Raw genomic sequence first — 22427 nt, 5'->3', positions numbered from 1 at the left:
AATTAACCCTACAAACGCTACCCAAAATGGATTTGATCTAACATCTAAGGTTTCAGGATATGTAGAGCCTTTAGCCACCCGATAGTGAAATCCTGAAAATAAAGCAAAAAATGGAAGTACATAATGAAAATGTTATAGTTTGCACAATAGAACATCTGCAGAGAACATGCACATTACGAATAGCAACCCGTTGCTTATAGTTTCTGATTATTCCGAAATTTGCCTGTCTTATAATTCCAGGTTCTGAAACATTTATATGCTTTTTTTATCTTTACCTGTATATGTTTTGTTTGCGTTTTCTTTTCTTTTTTAGTTTGTTTGCATGGTTGATGATGGTAATACTGCAATTGCTGCTGTCAACAATTCATTTTCATTGTATAGACTTGGCCAACAGAAGCAGAATTGGCAGAAGCTGATAAGATTCATAAAGGAAAAAAGCTTAAGAAGAATCTTCCTCAAGGCACCTCTGACTACCAGGTTTTTGGTCTGCCAATTGAAAACATCTGTGGTTGCTATTGAATACTTAAATCTAATAGTTTCCTTTTCTCTGACTTTTTCAAATTTGTTGTGCAGGCTGCTTGGATTTTGGCTGATACAGATGATGAAGATATTGATAGTGACAAGGAGGAAGATAATGACATGGTTTTAGATGAAGGGCAAAATGACATCGATGCTCAAGAAGGAAGTTGTTCTCCATCGCTGGTTGCTTTGGATGATGATCAAGTTTCTCTGTCTTTTAATATTAAAGCCTTGGATGAGAAAACTGAAGCTGATACTGCTATGACTGTGAGTTATTTTCATATCCAATTGTTTGATGCAAATCATGCTCATAGTTATTACGGACCTGGTGTCTAGGCTTGATCCATACCTGGATGAGGTCAAGCAACCACTTTGTCACTTGGTCTATGTCTGGATGAGGCTAGGTATGACATTCTAGCCGAGTTTCCTAAGTTTGATTATGTAGGCCTTGGCTTAACTTGTCTAATTTCCCACTTGTGAAACTGACAAGATCATCACCTATGTATGTATATCTTCAGTTGCTGCATTTAGTATTAGGTACTTTAAGGAGTCTTGTGCACAGAAATATGTACTTTTTAACATCATTTTTTTTCTCACTTACTATTATTTGCTTTCTGATGACATATTTATCAAGATATGATCTCAATATTGATGTTATTTTGCTCCAAAGCTGCTTTAGGTATATTTCTCCATTGAGTGCTCATTTAAAATTGTTGAGTGACAGGGGCTTCTTATAAATTTTGTCAAAACCTAATATTATCCAGTATGATTCTTCTTATCATTTTCTGTACAACTCACGTGCCTCTTGTTGGTTCATCATAAAAAGTTGGTACCAGAAAAGTTCTAGTTGGCACGAAATGCCCAAAATGAATGAGTTGATTTTTTATATTGAAAAAGAATAAAGTGCTAAATTGTTTGTTTAAATTCTCATAGCACCTCCAAGTAGTTGCACTTATTTTTGCGTTCAATTTTTTGGCCTGCTCGCATTAGTTTGTATGCATCATTATTGGGGGACATTGAATATGTTCGTTTAGTGTTTGCCATCAGGCACAAATACATTGAGGCAATGCCATTTCTGTTGATGGCAGTAATCAAGTGATATGTTTGCCTTTGTCATATTGTAGAATCATAGTTCTTATTGCTAGCTCCATATGATCAAGTTATGACTGCTTCATAAGTGTTTGCCCAACAGCTGCTATTTTATCCCTTCTAGCTATGGGGTTTTAAGAACCCTCCGTTTTTCTTGCTTGGAAAGTATGTGTTGTCATTAGAAAAAAATCATTGATTAACCTGTTCTCATTTGTTTATCCTTTTCTGCTAAATCTTCTGACATAAAATATGTTAGTCAATTGTGTGTCATCTTTCAAAAACTGAAATGATTTCCGAGTAATATCAAGATTCGGTTTCAGTTGGAAACATCTTTTCACATGCTTCTAAAGATTTAATATGTAGTAGATGCACATTATATTATAGTTTTACTTGGGAATTTTCATTTATAATTCCTAAACTAGTTCTGAATGGATATCTAAATTATTTAGGATGGGGAGAACTTAACAAAGGAGGAGATAGAAAAGGAGATTCAGAATCTGAAAGAGGCACATGCTGAAGATGAGGGTATGCTCTGTTTTTGTTTTTAGTCTTTCATGCTGGAGATGAGCGTGCATGTATATATTTTGTAACTTTTTGTAACCTATTCTCGAGTTTCATATAGTTAAAAGAATATATTGATACGTTTAAAACTTTGAGATTTCTCAAAATCTTCTAGTTAGACCAAGGGATTCTCATCCTCTAGTTCCCCATTCCTCCTATGCATACTCATGCACACTTCAAGCTAAAAAATTATCAGAGTTGCTATTTGCCATTCAGTACCCCACTTGGGGCATGGTCATAAATGTCATTATTAGGATTTTCTCACAGGAAAATCATGCAATAAAATAAATATTGTTTGAAATTTTGAGAAAATCTTGCTACATCTCAAAAGGAAAATAAAAATGAAGAAAAAATAAAGAATATGAATAAAAGGGAATTGAAAAAGCCATTCTAGACTGTTCATGGCTGCTTATTGCCTTCTGGTTCTTTAGGTTAAACGGAGTGCTATCTTGGTACGGACTTGGTTTACCGAGAGAGAGAGAGAGAGAGAGAGAGAGAGAGAGAGAGAGAGAGAGAGAGAGAGAGAGAGAGAGAGAGAGAGAGAGAGAGAGAGAGAGAGGCTTCTGGTTCAAGGAAAAAACTACCTCCAATTCAGCGTTACATGGGATGAGCCTCCATTAACATTCATCAAAACATAATCTCATTGCAAGAGGAAGAATCCTTATGAAGGCAGCACTTCATTACCCACGGACATCAAAATGTCCGGGGGTCCAGGTATGATCAGCTTTTCAAGAGCTTGGACCGGATACACAGCCCTGTGGAAAACAACCCAAATCCGATGTCATTTAGAAAGATATGCATTGCCAACAGTGGGACTTGAATCCCTGCCCTTTCACATGAATCACATAAGGCTTCCTACTACACCAAGATGCCCTCTGCTTGGAAGATTGAAAAAGAAACATATCTATACCTTCACATTGCAAACCTAAAATTCAAACAGCCGATTCAATTCGTTAACAAGCTTATGCAGTTTGGGTTTTAGAATTTGAAAAGAACATATGGACAGGTATTGTTTCCTTCGTGTCTTACCCAATAACTACCCAAACCCGAACCTGAATCCGATTATTATTTATATGGACGAATTAGGGTCGATCCCAACCCTGCTTTGACTCGATACATTGACAGCCCTAGGTGCTAGACATTCGACTCTATGAGCATAATTCGCTTCGGTTTCCTGATAGGAGTCCTTGGTGTTTTGTGTACCTTTGTGAATGTTCTCATTCTCTAGTATGGTGGTTGCATTGATGAACTTTTTTTCAAGAAGTTCCCACCATTGATGCTTGAATCCGCAGAAGTTCTTGAATTAAAAGTCGTTTGAGATGACAATTTAACTTGATTTTCCTTTGCAATCCGATAGTTGTTAATAATGCTTCCTGTTGAAACCTATTTTGGAAATCCTACTTAGCTTGTGAGTAATGGATCAGGTCTCAGAGGGTTGCCTAATTGGTTATCACTGTTAACTCCAAATAGGACATGGTTTTGTGGATAATCTGCACATCTTTGTATTGAGAAGTCTCTGAACATCTAAGATGACATGTTGTTAGCGATCAATGCAACATTTTGCTGAAGAGCCACATCAGTCTGAGAAATGCACACAAAAGTTCTAGATGTAGTACTTTTTGTGCTATCTTTGTCCAGGTTGTAGGCTATTGTTTGCACTTTGTGTGCTTTTGTGATTGTTTCTACTTGGTTCTTGTATTGTCCCTTGGTGGAATAGTGCTTGTGCACTCTTTATTGTATTCTTGTAAGCCCTTAGTGGGTTATCTTTTGTATTTTTGCTTGTTTCATTACATGGTATCAAAGCCATAGGCTCTTGGGATCGTGAAACTACTTCAAAGATCATGTTGGCGACAAAGAAGGGATCTTTTTCAAACTCTTGTTCTTCTCTTTCAAGATGGGCGAAAAAGAATCCATGACAGTGATCACATTCAAGCTAAATGACTCCAACTATCTAATGTGGGTTACCGCTACGGAGAATTATCTTAAAGGAAAAAAAATGTGGGGGTATGTAAGTGGTACTTCACGTGAACCACAACTCATACCAAAAAAGATGGAGATCAAGTTAAAGTGCTTGATGATGATAAAAGAGAAAAGGCACTTCAAGAATACTACACCAAAGTTGAGGATTGGGAATCTGCTCTTTTGGTTCCTAAACAGTATGATACTCAAGATTGCCACAAACATAGTGAAGTTTAAGAAGGCATGTGATGCATAGATTTTTCTCAAGAATATGTTCGTGCAAAAAGACTTGGCACGCCAGTATTTTCTTCAAGAGAAGATCCAAACCACAAAAAAGGTGATAAGAAATTGAGAAATTACTATGGCATTCTTTCACCTCTTTGGAATGAGTTGGATTTGCTTGAGCCTAAGTGGGAAGGCTCCGCCATCGAGTTAAGGCAAAAGCAACTTGAGAAAAAACACTTGTTTGCATTCCTATTCGGGTTGAGACCCAAGTTTGAGAAAGTGAGGTCCACAATATTGCATAGGACCATCACCACCACTCTTAGTGATGCCCTTGCCAATGTGTATCAAGCTGAAACTCGACTTGGTATGACTAAAGGAAGTGAGGAGGTTCTTGCGGTGTCAAGACCATGGTTGCCAGTTGAGGAAGCGGGAGCGTGAAGCGATACAGGAAGTGGGAGCGGGAAGCGAGGCACTTTCAAAATTTTAGGAAGCGGGGAAGCGTGGGACCACTTAGGAGCGATTCGGGAAGTGTCTCGGAAGCGACCTAGGAAGCATCTTGGAAGCGACCTAGGAAGCGTCTCAGAAGCGAAAAAAAAATAAAAATAAAAAATACAAAAAATTTTTTAAAAAAAATAGGGGAAGCGAGGGGGAAGCGTGATGGGAAGCGCGCTTCCCATTAAAGGGAAGCGCGTCCCCCATTAAAGGGAAACACGTCCCCCATTAAAGGGAAGCGCGCTTCCCAAAAAAGGGGACGCTTCCCCCCACGCTTCGGAAGCGCGACGTTTCGCGCTTCCGAAGCGCGCTTCCCTATTTAGCTAGGCGCTTCCGGTAACCCTGGTCAAGACCCAACAACAATGTTAAAGCTTATAAACCTCCTCGTTTTGGGAGGAACAACAACGAAAGAGCAAGATGTCCCAAACTCAAAAAGAAGGTAGCAACCATTGAAGAGTCATCCAAAAAGGGTGAAGTGATCAAGAAAAGGGGGGGATCTTAAGGATACTACAAATAAACTAACAGAAGCGTTGCAATAATTCTTTAAGACATCCTCCACACATACTTCCGGTGTCGTCGTCTCCACCTCCTTTCCTCCAGGTACACTCTTTTGGATACTTGACTCCGGTGCCTCCTTTCACATGACTTTTTTAGAATCCCTCTTATCCGAATGCATAAAACCCTTTTATAGTACATGTGTTTATACAGTCGATAGAACCAATTTAGAAATAAAAAAATATTGGTAGTTTTACAAACTTTTCAAAAGATTTTCAAGTTCCTAAAGTTAGAGTTGTTCCAAAGCTCAATCTAAACTTATTTTCGGTTTCACAAATTTCGGATTGTGGATATGAGGTCTCCTTCTCATAAAAGAAATGATTGATGCAGGATCGTCAGTCAGGGAAGCTAATTGAAGAAGGCCATAAGAGGAGAGATCTCTACTATATGGATTTTTTTTTATATTCCTAAAGAATCATTTTGTAATTTTGTTAAGGAAAAAATATTTTTTTATGACCTCAAAGATTAGGCCATCCTAATGTATCTAAATTGTCTCTTTTTTCTAAAACTTGTATAGAAAAAAGTTCATATGTAATGACTATATTCTTAGAAAAATGAAGAAAATTCTTTTTGGCTCTAGAACCTTTGTCTCTTCAAAATCATTTGAACTTGTGCATTCGGATGTATGGGGACCAACTTAGGTCTTATTGAAAGGAGAGCTCTCTTATTATGTTATATTCATCGATGACTATGCTAAGTATACTTGGATTTATTTCCTTAGGCAAGAATATGATGTATTCTCTTGTTTCAAGGAATTTCATAAAATTGTGCAAAACCAATTTCAAACCAATAGTGTTATTTTTCGATCCGACTTAGGGGGATAATATTTATTTAATGAGTTAAAAACTACTTAAAAAAATGACATTTCACATAATCGATCTTGTCCAAATACCCCTTAATAAAATGAATTAGCCGAAAGAAAACTTCGTCTTATCATTGAAACCACGAAAACGTTGCTTAATTCAAAAAATGTTCCAAAAAGATTTTGGGTTGAAGGTGCTTTGACTACGGTATATCTTATTAACCGAATTCCCTCATCCTCTTTACAAAACATACCTTCAATTGAAAAGATTTATCAAACATCTCCTATTTAAGTAGATTAAGAGTTTTTTGGATGTAAATGCTTTGTACTTGTTGAAAAAGGAGATAAATTATCACCTAGAACCATCAAATGCGTGTTTCTTGGTTATGTTGACAACCAAAAAGGGTATAGATGCTATGATTCGAAAAATGATAAATTATATATTTCAAAAATTGTGAATTTCCTTGAAAATGAAAAAAAGGGTTTAATTTGGATAAGCCTAAGGATGGTTTTGAGTATTCCTTTTTATTTGATTTGTTGCCTAAGAATGCTTATGATGAAATTATACATGTTGATGATGATTCTATGCATGTTGATGATTTTGGTGTTCCCTTAGAGGATACCCAGAATAGTGATATTCAGATTTTTTTCTAGAACTGTTGAAAATCCTCCATGTGCACTTGATAGGTATTTTCAAAACCAAAATCTTGAAGAAACTAGTGTTAGGAAATCCATTAGAACTTCTAGACCTCTTAATAGTTTGTATCCTATGCATCTTTTTCACCAAGATATAGAGCTTGTCTTATGCCCATCCACTTATTTCATGAACCTTCAACCTATAATGAGGCTAAAAATATTCTTGAATGGGTTGATGTCATGAATCTAGAATTAAGAGCCCTTAAAAGGCGAAGACTTGGAAAATTCAACTGTTACCTATAGGAAAAAAACTATAGGATGTAGGTGGGTTTATAAAGTCAAGACCAAAGGGGATGAATTCTTAGAAAGATACAAGGCTAGGTTAGTGGCCAAATGTTATTTCCAAAAATATTGGATTGCCTATGAAGAGACCTTTGCTCGCATAAGTCGTATGACCAGTGTAAGGACACTCGTTGCCTTAGCATCCATTAGGAAGTGACCTATTTACCAATTTGATGTCAAAACTGATTTTTTAAATGGTCACCTAAATGAGAAAGTGTACATGGATCCTCCTTTCGAACTTGAGATTGAGAGAGAAAAAATTCTTCGTTTAAGAAAAGCTTTGTATGGGCTTAAAAAAGCCCTCAAAGTTTGGTATGACATGTTTAGCAAAGTGATGTTAAATTTGGGTTATAAATCATGTTATATTGACATTGCTCTTTTTATCAAAGATACATGTACTTATATTGTTATTCTTTTGTTATACGTAGATGATGTAATTATTACAGGGAGTGATAAAAAGAGAGTTGATGAAATTAAAACTATTCTTAAAAACATTTTGATATTTCTCACCTTGGATTTCGTAAGATATTTTCTAGGTATCGAAGTGGCTTACTCACCTAGAGGATATATCTTGTATCAAATGAAGCTAGCTGCATATATTATCACCAAATTTGGAATCTCCGATGATAAGAATGTTGACATGCCAGAGATCGTGAATGCAAAATTAAGATTGGAAGATGAAACTCTTCTTGAAGATCCAACTCCATACCAATTGGATATTTGACCTGCTTATCCATTACAAGATTAAACATTGCTCATGTTGTGCATTCAACCAATCAGTTTCAACATGTACCAACTATGGTGCATATGAGTGTTGTATTAAGAATTGTCAGATATATAAAAAATTTTATATCTAAAGGGCTCTTCTTCTTTAGATTTAATTGCGTATACTGATGCATATTGGGGAAGCAATCTTAACTATTGTTTTTTTATTTTTTAGGAGTCTCCTATATCTTGGATGTGTAAGAAACAATAGAATTATAGAAGGCCTCTTTAATTTCAACAAAAGCTGAATATCGAGCCATAACAACAACTATATAAATTATCTGACTGAAGAGTGTCCTAAAAAATATGAGCTTAGTCATCTCTAGTCCTTCAAAGATGTGATGCGACATTAAAAGTTGTATCTACATTGCAAGAAACCACACCTTCCATGAACGAATCAAGCATATAGAGATGGACTGCCACTATGTCAGAGAAGAATACTTGAGAATAACGATTGAGTTGCTCTATATGACTTCAGAGTGTCAGCTGACGGATTTCTTCACCCTGTTTTGTATTTCCCCTTGGTGAACTTTTGATGATCATACCGTAAGTTTGAGGGAGAGTGTTAAATTATAAGTATTGTATATATTCATATATACGTATGTATATCTATATACATGCATATATTTTCTTGTATATATATATATATATGATTTTTCTCTCATTGTAATAGGTTTGCCCAAGGGCATTTTTCGTGTTTTTACATGACTGTAATTACTACTTCCCATTAGTGGCAGTTCAGTCATTGTACATATTTTTAATTTTCTTTGTCTTTTTATTTTTATGTGAGGGATCTTTGGGCATTGTTCGATTTAGCTGTTGGGATCTCCCCAACGGCTATGATTATAGCCATTGGGAGCATCCCAACAGCTACTTTGAGGTCCAAAGAGCCTATTTAAAGGGGCTCAAAGTCCCTCTCTATGTATGCTTTTCTAAACATTTTCTCAAGTGAATACATTTTTTATATTTTGTGCTTGTCCGTAGAGGCTATTGTTTGCACTTTTTGTGCTTTTGTGATTTTTTTTACTTGGTTCTTGTATTGTCCCTTTGTGGAATAGTGCTTGTGCACTCTTTATTGTATTCTTGTATGCCCTAAGTGAGTTCTCTTTTGTATTTCCTCTTCTTTCATTACACAAACGTGCATGCACACATACATAGATACCTGTGTTTTACATATGTATATAATTATATATGTACTCTGTTTTATACATACATACATATATATATATATATATGTTTGTTTATTTGTTTTATATATACTTGGTGTTTCTTCCATGTACATTAAGATTGAAAATTTCTTCTTTTACTAATTTTGGTTTAGTGGTTAAAATTTTTTATTGGAACAATGGAAGGTGCTTCTTTTGCTGCAAGTGCTAGCAGATCTAATCGACAAGATAATTATGAATAAATTTTTGCGTGTTGTAGCAAAAAAAATACAGTTTTATGATGAGTTATGGCGTGCTATATTTTGTTGCTTAATTTCATGTTAAATACATATTTGCTATTAATTTTAGCAATTCATTGTAAGTTCTGTATTTTTTAAATTTCTTGTTACCAACTAGGACAACCAGTCCCTCCTAGTCGCTGGCTAGGCTTTTTAGGGCTCTATCAGTTAGACACCAACTAGCACTTGACTGCATAGTATGTATGTTAATCACAATATAAGAATGATGAAAATGATCATGATGAATGGATGAAATGATTCAACACATTGGATGAATGGATGAAATGTTTGAAAGTACTCATGTTGCATAAGACTTGATATTCGTCAAAGCATAATTGTAATGATATGAAAAAAGCTCACACCTCACACAAGAAGCAAAATACAACCCAAAAATGTGTTCAATCACACAAAGCCACTAATGGCCAAGAACACATAAAAAATAAATTAAATTGAGGAATGCACAAAACATGCATAGCCTCAAGAGGGACAAGAGGTTCCTATTTATACACATCAAGAGAGGGCATTAAGGGCCCATAGAGCCGTTGGGAGGGCCCCAACGGCTCTATGGTCACAACTTAGTTGTCAAAAGCTGCGCCGAGGCTGGCTATGCGTAGGGCCACCACTTAGGCTTATGGGTCTCGACGGTAGGACCCTTTTTTTTTACCTAGGCTGTCCATGCTTAAGCCGCAGGGACATAGTTGTCATGTTTTTTATTTTTTTTGTCTCTTTTCTTTTTTTCTTTTTATTTTTTCTTCTTCTCCCCCAAAAGCTTTCTTTTTTTATTATCCTTTTCTTCTTTTGTTTTTCTTTTTTACCTTATTTTTTATTCTTCCTCCTCGTTTCACCCCTCCGCTTAGTTGTCAAAGGTGGAGCCTAGGCGCCGCCTAGGCGGCCTAGCCGAGGTAGTCTCTCGGTCTGATGCGCCATTGCACACACATATATATGTTTTCTGTGTAATTGTATATAACATATCATAAACATATATTATAAATTTATAATATTATGTATTTATATTATATATATATATATCTACATATTTGTGTACTTAATTCATATATAATCTATAAGCGTATGAGTTATCTATTTGACTATTTTTATATAATATAATTGTTTTACAGTGTTTGTCAACATATTATTTGTATACTGCTTATTGTTGATTGATTTTATGTTGTATACATGTTATTAATTTTAGTAGTTTGTTTACATATTTTGTATGTTTTTTTTTAATTTTTTTATTTGGGGTACTGCCTAGGCCTCGCCTAGTCTTTTTAGGGGCTCACCGCCTAGGCTCCACCTAGCACCTTTGACATCTAAGGGTCACAAAGACCATAATGCCTTTTGCAAAAAGCAAAAAAGAAAAATTCAAAAAATAAAAGGAAAAAAATTGTTCTATCCCTAATGGAGAGACCCTATTACATGAGTGAAATTACCAAAATACTCCTTGAGGGTATTTCTTAATACAATGAAGAAAACTATGTATATACATGTACTATATATATATATTCTAACAATAATCTCATTACAATTTACAAGAGAATGGACCCTTATTAAGACACTACCTCAATTACCCTATGGACCAAAACCTCAAAATGTAATGACACCAAACAAACCCTCGAAATTTTGCAAAAATTTTCTTATAAATAAATAATTTAAAAACATTGCGGAAAATATTCTAAGGACCCGGGGCACATTACAGATTTAATTTACACAATCGAAAAATCATTCCGCATATAGAATAAAGCAAACCACGAATTTTAATTTAATTTAATTTAATTAAATAGTCCCCATTTAAGGTTCACATGTTCTCTCAAAACAAAAACTCCTCAACACAGTCAGAACCCGAGTCACCACATCATAACCCTTACTCCCTCCAGCAAGCTAGCCCCTCCATCACTGTGCCTTAGTACTTGAAAAAGATTTTTAAAAACAAGGTAAGAACCAAAGCTCTCGTACGAGACACTCTCAAAATTCAATAGTAAGAAAATTAGCACAAATCAAATCAAACATAAGTTTAAGAAAACTCAACAACCATCACACATTTAGAACAGACTTGCAATATAAGAAGTTCAAACAAAAAATCAATAATTTTATGCTAAATTAAACATTTAGGAATGCATGAATAACTTTTTAAATATGTCCCTACTTAATGTACACAATTTAATTCTCACTTAAAACCCATAAATACTTAAAACGGGCCAAATTCTTGAGGTTGAAGGAAGTCTCAGTGGTATCTTAACACAAAATTTGCATTTTATTTACTGGTTCTACGCATGTTCTTCAGCCGATGTAAAAAATATTCACCTTCAATCGGAACATTATGGATTATCACTTAATGTTGGGATGACAAGAAAATCAACATTCATTGATGCTATTTTCTCGGTATAGCAATAACTGCAGTTGAGTCTTACAACACCACCTCCAAACAAAGTGGCGGGAGTTCTCTACAACCGTGGTCAGTAATACGAACCACACATCGGGTTCTTGGGGAAAAGCAATGCACACAGTGTTTAGTATCCTCATGGTACACCATGAGCGCCATCTGAGGTTTCCACCATCTCAAAGGGCCACCAAAGAAGAAAATTATTACATTGTTTGGTCTCTTTTACCATTCTTAATCAATTAAGAGTTCTTTATACAAGAACAATTATGCAAATCATCATGTAATAACAAATTCGGGCCTTTGCTTTGTCAAATTCAATAGTGTAATTAATTCAAATCCAATACCAAAATAGTTTTGCATGAGCAACACATGCTCCTGGCCTCCAAAGGCCCAACAATGGTCCTCATATAACCACTATATAATTTAATATAAATTTGAAAGCATTGCAAATTTTACAGTAACAACAATCATCCATAGACGAATACAATTTAGCATTCACAGTGCACAAGACATAATACCAAAGCATAGTTCATTTTGCGAGAAGAAAATGATGAAAAATGGACTGTAGTTGCTACAATGTACATTTGAAATCTGAATTTTGTTTCTTCAATGGAACGTGATCAAGCACTAGTTGCTTATATCACGTCTATGTTATCACAAGAAGTTTTGGTCAGCATCCCTAATGACTGCATAACCATGGATTTATGGGGTAAGCTTGTGCAAACATATTTTCAAGTTTCAGAGGCAAGAGGCAAGGGTGATGTTTTTAAAGAAAGAATTTCTGAATCTAAAGAAAGGCTTTATGTCCATTATGGAGTACCTTAATAAGAAGAAAGAAATTACATATAAACTTGCCATGGTCGGATATGAGGTTCCTGATAAAGACAAGGTGTAATCGGCCCTAAACAGATTAGGACCTGAAGACAATGTTTTTTATACCACTTTATCTTGCTTGAATACTCTTCTTACATTCAAAGCCTTGCAGCCAAAGCTTCTTCAAATTGAAATGAGCTTGACAGATACATCTGAAAGTTCATCAGGACCTGCAGATAATTATCTAAGTGCTTATGTCTAATACTCAATTTGGAAGAGGAAGAGGAGGTATGCTCATGGAGGTCGTGGATTGCTTCCACTTTCTAATACTCCTCCCATTTCCTACTCAAATAGAAGAATCTCTACTTGTTATATCTGCAAGAAATCAAGCCACGTCAAAGCTAAGTGTTGGTATAAAGATGACTTGAGATATTTCATTGAGGCAAACTCTTAAGCAAAGAATGCATCAAGTTCATCAGGAAGATCAGGGCAACAAGTACAGTTACTGATGGGTAATCAACTTCTTCTGGCTGCCATAGCAGGGCTGAACATAAAGCATAATGACCAAGGAGTGTGGCACGTTGATTCTGGGGCAGCCAACCATATAACCAAGGATGGTAGTAAATTTCAAGTTTTGAATCTTTATTCTGGTAGGGATAGAGTCATTACTGAAGATGGGACTTGCCACCCCATCACCCATACTGGAAAAGTTGTCATTCCTATGTCTGATTATAATCTTTGTTTGTCGAATGTCTTTTCAGTTCCTAATATAAAAAAGAATCTTATGTCTGTTTCCAAAGTTGTTGATGATACAAATTCTTGCATCATTTTTACTCTTGTTTTTGCGAAGGACCTTCACAAGAAGAGGGCATTCACTGAAGGAGATAGACGAGGGAATATATATCTCATCAAGGAGAATCCTCTACTTCAAGTTTTGAGCAAACCTGCAAAAAAGTCCGAAAGCTTTTTATCCTCTTGTTTTGTCAATGAGTCAGAGTCTAAACAACCAAAAGTGTGGCACAGTCGCTTAGCACGTTGTAATAAAGCTTTTGTTGAGAAGCTTGTGTCTGATGCAGAGTTACCGGAAGCGCCTAGCTAAAAGGGGAAGCGCGCTTCGGAAGCGCGGAACGTCGCGCTTCCGAAGCGTGGGGGGAAGCGTCCCCTTTTTTTGAGAAGCGCGTCCCCCTTTTTTGGGAAGCGCGCTTCCCTTTAATGGGGGACGCGCTTCCCTTTAATGGGAAGCGCGCTTCCCCCTCGCTTCCCCCACGCTTCCCCTGTTTTTTTCAATTTTTTTGTATTTTTTATTTTTTATTTTTATTTTTTTCGCTTCCCCCTCGCTTCCGAGACGCTTCCTATGTCGCTTCCGAGACGCTTCCTAGGTCGCTTCCGAGACACTTCCCGAATCGCTCCTAAGTGGTCCCCCGCTTCCCCGCTTCCTAAAATTTTGAAAGTGCCTCGCTTCCCGCTCCCGCTTCCCGTATCGCTTCCCGCTCCCGCTTCCTCAACTGGCAACCATGGTCTGATGGTTTAGTTTCTTTGTCCAGTTTGAGTTTCGAGTCAAATAAAATATGTTCTAATTGACAAGTTTCAAAGAGTCATGCACTTCCATTTACTTCTAATACAAGAGCTTCTAAATTATTTGGTATCGTTCATTCTAATGTATGGAGACCAACTCCCAATGTTTCTTCTTCTGGAAGTCATTATTATGTTATATTCATTGATAATTATTCCCGATATACCTGAATATCTTTCATGAAACATAAGCATGACATTTTCAAAATATTTAAGAACTTTCATGCCTTTGTTCGCAATCAATTTTCATTGTCCATCCGTAATTTCCAATGTGATGGTGGAGGCGAGTACACAAGAGCTATTATTGTTTTGTGACAATCAAAGTGCCATTAAGATCTCACTTAATCCTATTCAACATGGGAGCTAAATATATTGAGATTGGTCAACACTTTATCAGAAACAAGATTGAAAATAGTGAAATCAGAACACAATTCATCAGGACTCAGGAGGAAGTGGTTGATCTATTCACAAAAGGATTGAGCAAGCATAAATTTTGGTATTTGAAGAGCAAGTTGTCCATGTTCCTTACCATGCACAACTTGAGGGAGGCTATTGGGACATGACGTTTTGTGTTTTGTTCAGAATCTTGATCCGAACCCATGATGCCATCTTTATAATACTTGTAATAGTCATGTGCGTTATTATTTTTCTCTTTCCTTTAATGCTCTCATCTTAATTGTATTCTCATGTGTATTGAATGGGGTATTTTTGTAACTTCTCAATGTTAATGATATATACAACAAACCACGACCCATAATGAGGTGTGGAATCGGTTTTTGCTGCAGCCCTAATTTCTCCTCTCTCTCATCTTCCCTCTCTTCCTTCTTTGCTCTTGGTGAAGCTGTGTTCTTACAAAGATGTCGCCGAAAACAATACAACAACAACAACTACACCTTCATCCCAAAACAATTGGGGTCGGCAATATGAACCAAAAAAGAAAATCATTCTGGGTCTTCCACATGAATCCTTCTCCTCCAATCATTTCTATCCAATGCCATGTCCTTGGTGAGGTTCAAAGCATTCATATCCTTTCCTATCATCTCCATCCAAGTCTTCTTAGGCCTACCCCGACCTCTTTTAACTAATATATTTTCCCATTTCTCCATCCTTCTAACTGGAGCATCATTAGGCCTTCGCCGAATATGTTCAAACCACCGTAAATGATTCTCTCTCATCTTATTTTCAATGGATGCAACACCTACCTTCTTACGGATCTCCTCGTTTTGAATCTTATCATTTATTGTATTTCCACACATCCATCTAAGCATACGCATCTCAGCTACACACATTTTTTGAATATGATGTCTCTTGGCAGCCCAACATTCCGTACCATATAGTAAAGCGGGCATAATTGTCGTCCTATAAAATTGAATTTATTATGTTTTTTATGTTTGGTGAATTTACTGCAATAAAATTGTTACAAGATGTTGATGATATATGTGACTATGCCTCCTTAGTGCTATCCCATCAACATGAGTTTATTACTTTGTGTTAACATGAGTAATCTGGCTGATTAAAATTTGTGTGGTTGATTTACAAAGTCTAGACTGATCATTTCTATAAGTATAATTTGGATTGGGTCAAGCTCAATTTCTCCAGTTCAAATTTGATACTGCAAGCTAAGTAAGATCCTGGTGTCTAAGCGTCCAACAAGTGACCTAAAAAGTGTTTATTTGTCAGCTCTCTCTCTCTCTCTCTCTCGTACAGACACACAAGTGCATGTACTGCAGTTTTTTTTACTTGCTTATTCCTTTCTGTCTGTCACTTGGATACTGCAACACAATATAGGTTATTGGAAATGGCTATAACCATGCAGCTTTCTGCTAAGGTTAATACATAACATAGTCACAGATATAGTTGATATGTTGAAAATATATCAATAATATAGCTATGAATTCATAAAACAATATTAAAGGTAATTTTGTGATATATTGAAAATATCAGAAGTTTATATATATATATATATATATATCCTGATATTGTGAAATCCTGATATTATCAGTTACTTTTACTTTTTTGACTTCTTTTCTATATCTTAAATATGTTTTTTCTTTTTTTTAATGTTTTTACCTGTCACTTTTATTATATGTGTAATTTATTATCTAAGAATGCTATTTTCCTATTTATTTTATCTTTATATTTTTAAAAAAATTTAAGCACCGGAAATTTTCTAAGATTTAAAAACTATACTTATATTGTTGCGAGAAATTATCTTGCCGAGCATCTGTCTGATGTATCTGTCGGTCCACTTCACTCTGTTACTTTTGGAGAATTTTGTCAATTGGCAGCCTGTAATCCACATAGCAGTCTATATAATGATTTAGCTTAATAAAAGCAGCTTTTCTTACTGCATAGTGTTGGAATTTGTCTGATTGGCATTAACATAATGGAAAGTTTGATAGTGGATCCAAGATGACCAGGATCCTGTTAAGCTATCTAGTCAATTAAATTGTTCTGGATGATGTAATGTTTTGCAGAGTCTTGGATGTGGTCATTAGAGGGAAAATAATAGATATTTTGTTTTATCATCATTAGTTTATTTTGGTTGCAGAGTTCCCAGATGAGGTCGACACACCACTGGATGTTGCAGCTAGGAAGCGTTTTGCAAAGTATAGAGGCCTAAAGTCTTTCCGTACTTCTTCTTGGGATCCGAAAGTAATCAACAGTATCTCAAAACCAGCTCTATTCTTCTGTTTGAGAACGAATTCTTGCTAATTATTTGCATGACAGGAATCTTTGCCACCAGATTATGCGAAAATTTTTGCTTTTGATAAATTTTCAAGAACACAAAAGCATGTGCTTGCAAAAGCTCATGACATTGATAAAGGAAGCTTGGACGAGTGTGTCTCTGTTGGTTCTTATGTGCGTGTTCATATCAAGCAAGTACCAGTTGATGTTGCTTCCAGACTGTGCAGCACATCTAAAGTGCTACCTGTGGTGGTCTGTGGTCTTTTCCAGCACGAGTCAAAGATGTCTGTTTTGCACTTCAGGTAATTTTGTTGTGGGTTTAAAAAATTTGCAATTAAAATGTGTGTTTTAATTATTTCCCATTACCATATTGACTTCTGATGTTTGAATTATTTGTACCAAAATTTTAGTTGCAAAATCATATTTTGTCTTTCTTGAAAGTGTCTTCAAATGTTTCCTCATCATACTTAACAGTACATATGTACCTGCTCAGCTTTTAGTTTTCTCGTTTGTGTTGAAGAAAATTTAAACTTTCCATGAAAAATTAGTAGCACAAGATAAGTTTTTGTTTCATGGGATGATGATGTTCATGTGTAGGAGTTCATTTAATTCACTGCACCATGCAGTACCTAAAATTTAGAGTTGGGACCATATATGGTTTGCATATCGATGTTGTGGTGAGTAAAGTTTATGGCTATGAAATTTTGTCACAAAGATTTTCTTATCATTACCTGATTGTTCATAATTCATGATCTGTGTTATGTGACTGTTGGTGGGCATAGTGAAATGAATCATAGAATAGAAAAGAAAAAATAACAACTTTATATTTGAAGAAAATAAGTGACCTGGGAGAAAAGGAAAGAACACAAATAAAAGTCCACACTTTTGATTTTGAAATGGGAATGATTTTATGATCACACTTATTTTGGTTGAGGAAAAAAAAGTGACCCATCAGCTGTCACATGGGTGCGGGTGCAGGGTTTCGGCACTTCCAAAAAACCCGGGTGCGGGGGTGTAGCAGGGGCAAAAATGTAAAATATATATATATATATATATATGCCACGATTTTTTTTTTTAAATTCTGCAGCCCATTTTATAGGGATTTTTTTTTAAAAAAAATTCAAAAAAACACCCAGGGTTGGGTTGACCGCACCCGGTGCCGCACCCGGTGCCGCACCCGCACCCGCGTCGAGTCGCGTCGACGCGGGTGTGGCACCTTGCTAGCCGAATCCCTGTGACATAGCCCATCAGTTTTGTGTTGCTGCATGTAAAGTTGTGAAAAGGCCTTCTTTCCAATAGTTTCAATTATCTGTTTCACTGAACTCGTTGACAGCCCTGCATTTCGGAGATGGCAGCACTGGAAAGCTGTCTTGGCATTATTGGCAATAACTGTGACACTGCTCTTCTGAACATATGCTGAAACTTTTATTGTGATAGCTTATTGCAAAAACAAGATTTTATAAATCCTTGTTTATTTTCTTTAATTTTCTATCTTTGAAGTGCAAAGTAACTGCCAAAAGAAATGCAAGATGTATATTCCCTGCATAAATTTCACAGTGGAGTTTCCTGCCGAAAAGTACTTGCAACACCCAGATAGTCCCTGTTTTCACTGTAGTTCATTATTCCTATCATCTATTTTTGTCCTATTTGCAGGTGTTTACAAAAGATTATAAGTTCTTAAAAATTGAATAGTTTATGTACTTCATGAAAAAAGTAAATAGATCTGTTGCTTTTAATTTGTAACAAAAAGCATTTAGATTATGACCTTCATAAATCATGTCCAATGACATTATTAAGTTCCAATTTTAGTTTTTTTATCTTGAATGAATTTCTTAATTTTGTTTCAATCTTTGCAGTGTACAAAAGCATGATTCGTACGATAATCCTATCAAGAGCAAAGAATTGCTGATGTTCCATGTTGGTTTCCGTCAATTCAATGCAAGGTCAACTTTTGGCAGTATGATACTTTTAGTTTCATTCAGATTGAATTCTTTTCTGGTGACTGCTCTACTAGCTGGTTCCTCTTTCTGTATTTTTCACAGGCCAGTATTTTCTTCTGATGATATAAACTTGGACAAACACAAGATGGAGAGGTTTCTGCATCCAGGGCGGTTTTCCGTAGCTTCAGTTTATGCTCCTATTGCTTTTCCACCTCTGCCAGTGATAATCTTAAAGGACAGGACTGGAGAGACTAATTTCCCGGTTCTTGCTGCTTCTGGTTCGTTGAGGAGCATCAATCCGGATAGGATAATTCTGAAGAAGATAATTTTGACTGGGTAAGCTTGATTGTTCTTTTATTAATTTTAACACAGGTTATTGTGACATGTTTTGATATTCTAACTCTCGATGTTCTCGTATGCAAAATTTGCTGGTTGTCTGTCAAGCATTGGCAGTTTTTAGTATGTGCCGCCATGGGAACAGGTTTTAGAGAAATTAGCTGATTCTACCTTTTCTTCATCATTGTCCACCAGAGAACAGCTTTTAGTATGTGCCGCCATGGGAACAGGTTTGCACAAACTATCGTGGTATAAAACTCATGAGTCATACTATGAAACTTTGGGAGAGGGTGATTGAGTCTAGGTTGAGGAAGGTTGTCATGATATCGGAGAATCAATTTGGTTTTATGCCTGGTAGATCAACTATGGAAGCTATACATCTTCTTAGACAACTTATTGAAAGATATAGAGAGAGGAACAAAGATTTGCATATGGTTTTTATTGATTTAGAGAAGGCATACGATAGAGTACCTAGGGACGTTCTCTGGTGGACAATGATGAAGAAAGGTGTTTCTCTCAAGTACATTAGTATAATTAAAGATATGTATGAAGGAGTAGTAACCAATGTCCGCACTTGTGGAGGGGTGACAACCAATTTTCCGATAACGGTTGGGTTACATCAAGGATCTGCTTTAAGCCCTTTCCTATTTGCGATAGTGATGGATGAGCTTACGAGATCAATTCAAGAAAATGTACCGTGGTGTATGTTGTTTGCTGATGATATTGTTTTGATTGATGAGTCTAGAGCTGGGGTTAATGCTAAGTTAGAATTATGGAGACAGACATTGGAAGCTAGAGGTTTTAAGTTGAGTAAGAGTAAGACTGAATATATGGAATGTCGGTTTAGTAAGCAACGAAGTAGTGATGGGAGTGTAGTGAAGCTTGGTGAGCAAGATATACCGGTGAATGATTATTTCAAATATTTGGGATCCATCATTCAAAAGTATGGAGAAATTGATGGAGATGTAAATCATAGGATAAAGGTTGGGTGGATGAAATGGAAAAGTGCTACTGGAGTGCTGTGCGATCGTAGAATGCCATTGCGGTTGAAGGGAAAGTTTTATAGGACGACTATTAGACCCGCTTTACTATATGGTACGGAATGTTGGGCTGCCAAGAGACATCATATTCAAAAAATGAGTGTAGCTGAGATGCGGATGCTTAGATGGATGTGTGGAAATACAATAAAAGATAAGATTCGGAACGAAGAGATACGTAAGAAGGTAGGTGTTGCACCCATTGAAAATAAGATGCGAGAGAATCGTTTACGGTGGTTTGGACATATTCGGCGAAGGCCTAATGATGCTCCAGTTAGAAGGTTGGAGAAATGGGAAAATATATTAGTTAAAAGAGGTCGGGGTAGGCCTAGGAAGACTTGGATGGAGATGATAGGAAAGGATATGAATGCTTTGAACCTCACCGAGGACATGGCGTTGGATAGAAATGATTGGAGGAAAAGGATTCATGTGGAAGACCCAAAATGAATTTCTTTTTTGGTTCATATCGCTGACCCCAATTGTTTTGGGATGAAGGCGTAGTTGTTGTTGTTGTTGTAGCTGATTCTACCTTTTTCTGTCTTTTATGAAATATTTTCTTGAACTTTGCTCCAGAAGATCCCATGCCACAACAGTGGCCGGTCTAACAACAGGAAGAACCTTATGTGATATATATGGTTATTTGCTTTACGTGGCTCTTCTGACATCTGATTTTCCATGTTCTGCTTTCTCCATTGACCGTCTTCTTTTACATCCTTATGTTAACTATGAGATAGGTTTATGCAAAATATGTCAGGATGATTGGTGTGCTTTTAGGCCTTTGCCAAACATGATATTGAAATTGCCTACTTTTGGTGTTTGTGTCAATTTGTGTTACTCATGATGATATTATTTACTTAAAAATTTCTTGCTCAGTTATCCTCAGAGAGTGTCCAAATCAAAGGCAGCAGTGCGATTTATGTTTCACAATCCAGAAGATGTAAGATGGTTCAAGGTAACGACATTCCCTTGTGGTTGGCTTTCTAAAATTCCCGTCTGTGCATTGCAACATTGTCTGATGTATCCAATGTAATGAAGCCGGTGGACCTTTGGACAAAATGTGGTCGTCGGGGTCGTGTCAAGGAACCAGTTGGTACACATGGTATGGTGTTCATCACTGCAACGAGCTTTTTCCTGTATCTTTGTGAATTCCAATTGAAAGGGCCTAGAGATGTTTCCATATCCAGTGCTTAAACAGAAAACACAGGAGGATCTTGACTTTCAGATTAGAAAGTCAGAGACTGGAGATTTGCAAGCCAAGATCCAGCCTCTGCAACAGAGACTATTTTGGAATTTTGAGGGCCTGAGACTAAATTTGTGAGTTTCGTGCATGGTTGAGTCTCTGTGAATCATCAACAGGATGGGATTTCAGAAGCTAGAAACAAATCTGCAACACTCTAGTCATCTTTACGTGTAGGAGAAGCTATAATTTGTTACGTTTATACCTATGCAAGTTTTTCATTGTTTCAGGGGCCATGAAGTGCATCTTTGATGGAGTTGTTCAACAACATGATACGGTATGCATGACCTTGTACAAACGTGTGTACCCCAAGTGGCCAGAACGGCTATATCCGTGATCTGAATGAATGCCTCGATATTTCTGATTGAGGCCTTCTTTCTAGCTGGGAGTGAAGCTGTGGTTCAGAAGGTGGCAGGCGGGTTTATGCACTTTGCCACTGCAAGCTGTTTTTTCTCTGGTAGTCGAACATTTGATGGGTTGGTTGATCCTGAGAGGGAAAATTTTTGCGGTTGTGTTGTCAATTGTATATGAAAAGTCGCTGTGAACAACAGGCAAGTTTTGTCCAAGTTACAGTCTGATGACACTAATTATTTGTTTGAAGTACAAGTTGCTTGCGCAATGGCGCTTCATTATTTATTAGAAATATTTGATTAAATTCACTTTCTGAGAAGCATTTTTCTTCTCACTGCACTTTTTTTAATGATACATTAAAATCGGTTCTGTATCCGTTCCTATGTCCATGGTAGGATTCAACTGTTACGAGATATTAGGGCTGTCCAAAGAACCAACATGGCACATGGACCAGTGGCTTTGTCCGGTCTGACCTGGTCCAGGCAAGAGCCGTGTACAGGTTTAAAAATACAGATTCCTTTCTCTCTCTCTCCTTTAAACCCTATTTTTATTTTCCTCTGTTTTTTAGTCAACCTGAGGGATAACCCCCGTGTGATTTATACGTAAGTGCATTGCTTGAAAAATATTAGGAAAATTTATAAAACCTGCTTAACTTTTGACATAATTACAAATACACACCAACAT

At 36.5% G+C, this 22427-nt stretch overlaps 1 protein-coding gene across 2 annotated transcripts in view; it reads left to right on the top strand.

Annotated features, from left to right (window-relative positions):
* LOC149846061 (pre-rRNA-processing TSR1-like protein) overlaps positions 1 to 22047 on the top strand; it is a 52913-nt gene extending 30866 nt beyond the window's left edge. For both annotated transcript variants that reach the window (XM_089996144.1, XM_089996143.1), the window contains 10 exons: positions 382 to 477; positions 574 to 786; positions 2058 to 2133; positions 16706 to 16809; positions 16885 to 17144; positions 18699 to 18785; positions 18885 to 19118; positions 21029 to 21107; positions 21191 to 21254; positions 21623 to 22047. In XM_089996144.1, the coding sequence (XP_089852270.1) occupies positions 382 to 477; positions 574 to 786; positions 2058 to 2133; positions 16706 to 16809; positions 16885 to 17144; positions 18699 to 18785; positions 18885 to 19118; positions 21029 to 21107; positions 21191 to 21254; positions 21623 to 21729 (1320 nt within the window). In that variant the 3' untranslated portion in view covers positions 21730 to 22047. The remainder of the gene's footprint in view (positions 1 to 381; positions 478 to 573; positions 787 to 2057; positions 2134 to 16705; positions 16810 to 16884; positions 17145 to 18698; positions 18786 to 18884; positions 19119 to 21028; positions 21108 to 21190; positions 21255 to 21622) is intronic.
* The last annotated feature ends 380 nt before the right edge of the window (positions 22048 to 22427 follow it).

The sequence above is a fragment of the Nuphar pumila genome, chromosome 2 (genome assembly GCF_984573655.1).
Source record: "Nuphar pumila chromosome 2, dmNupPumi1.hap1.1, whole genome shotgun sequence".
Lineage (NCBI taxonomy): Eukaryota > Viridiplantae > Streptophyta > Magnoliopsida > Nymphaeales > Nymphaeaceae > Nuphar > Nuphar pumila.
Note: the sequence above shows the minus strand (reverse complement) of the source record. Positions and strands in the feature narration are given on the sequence as shown.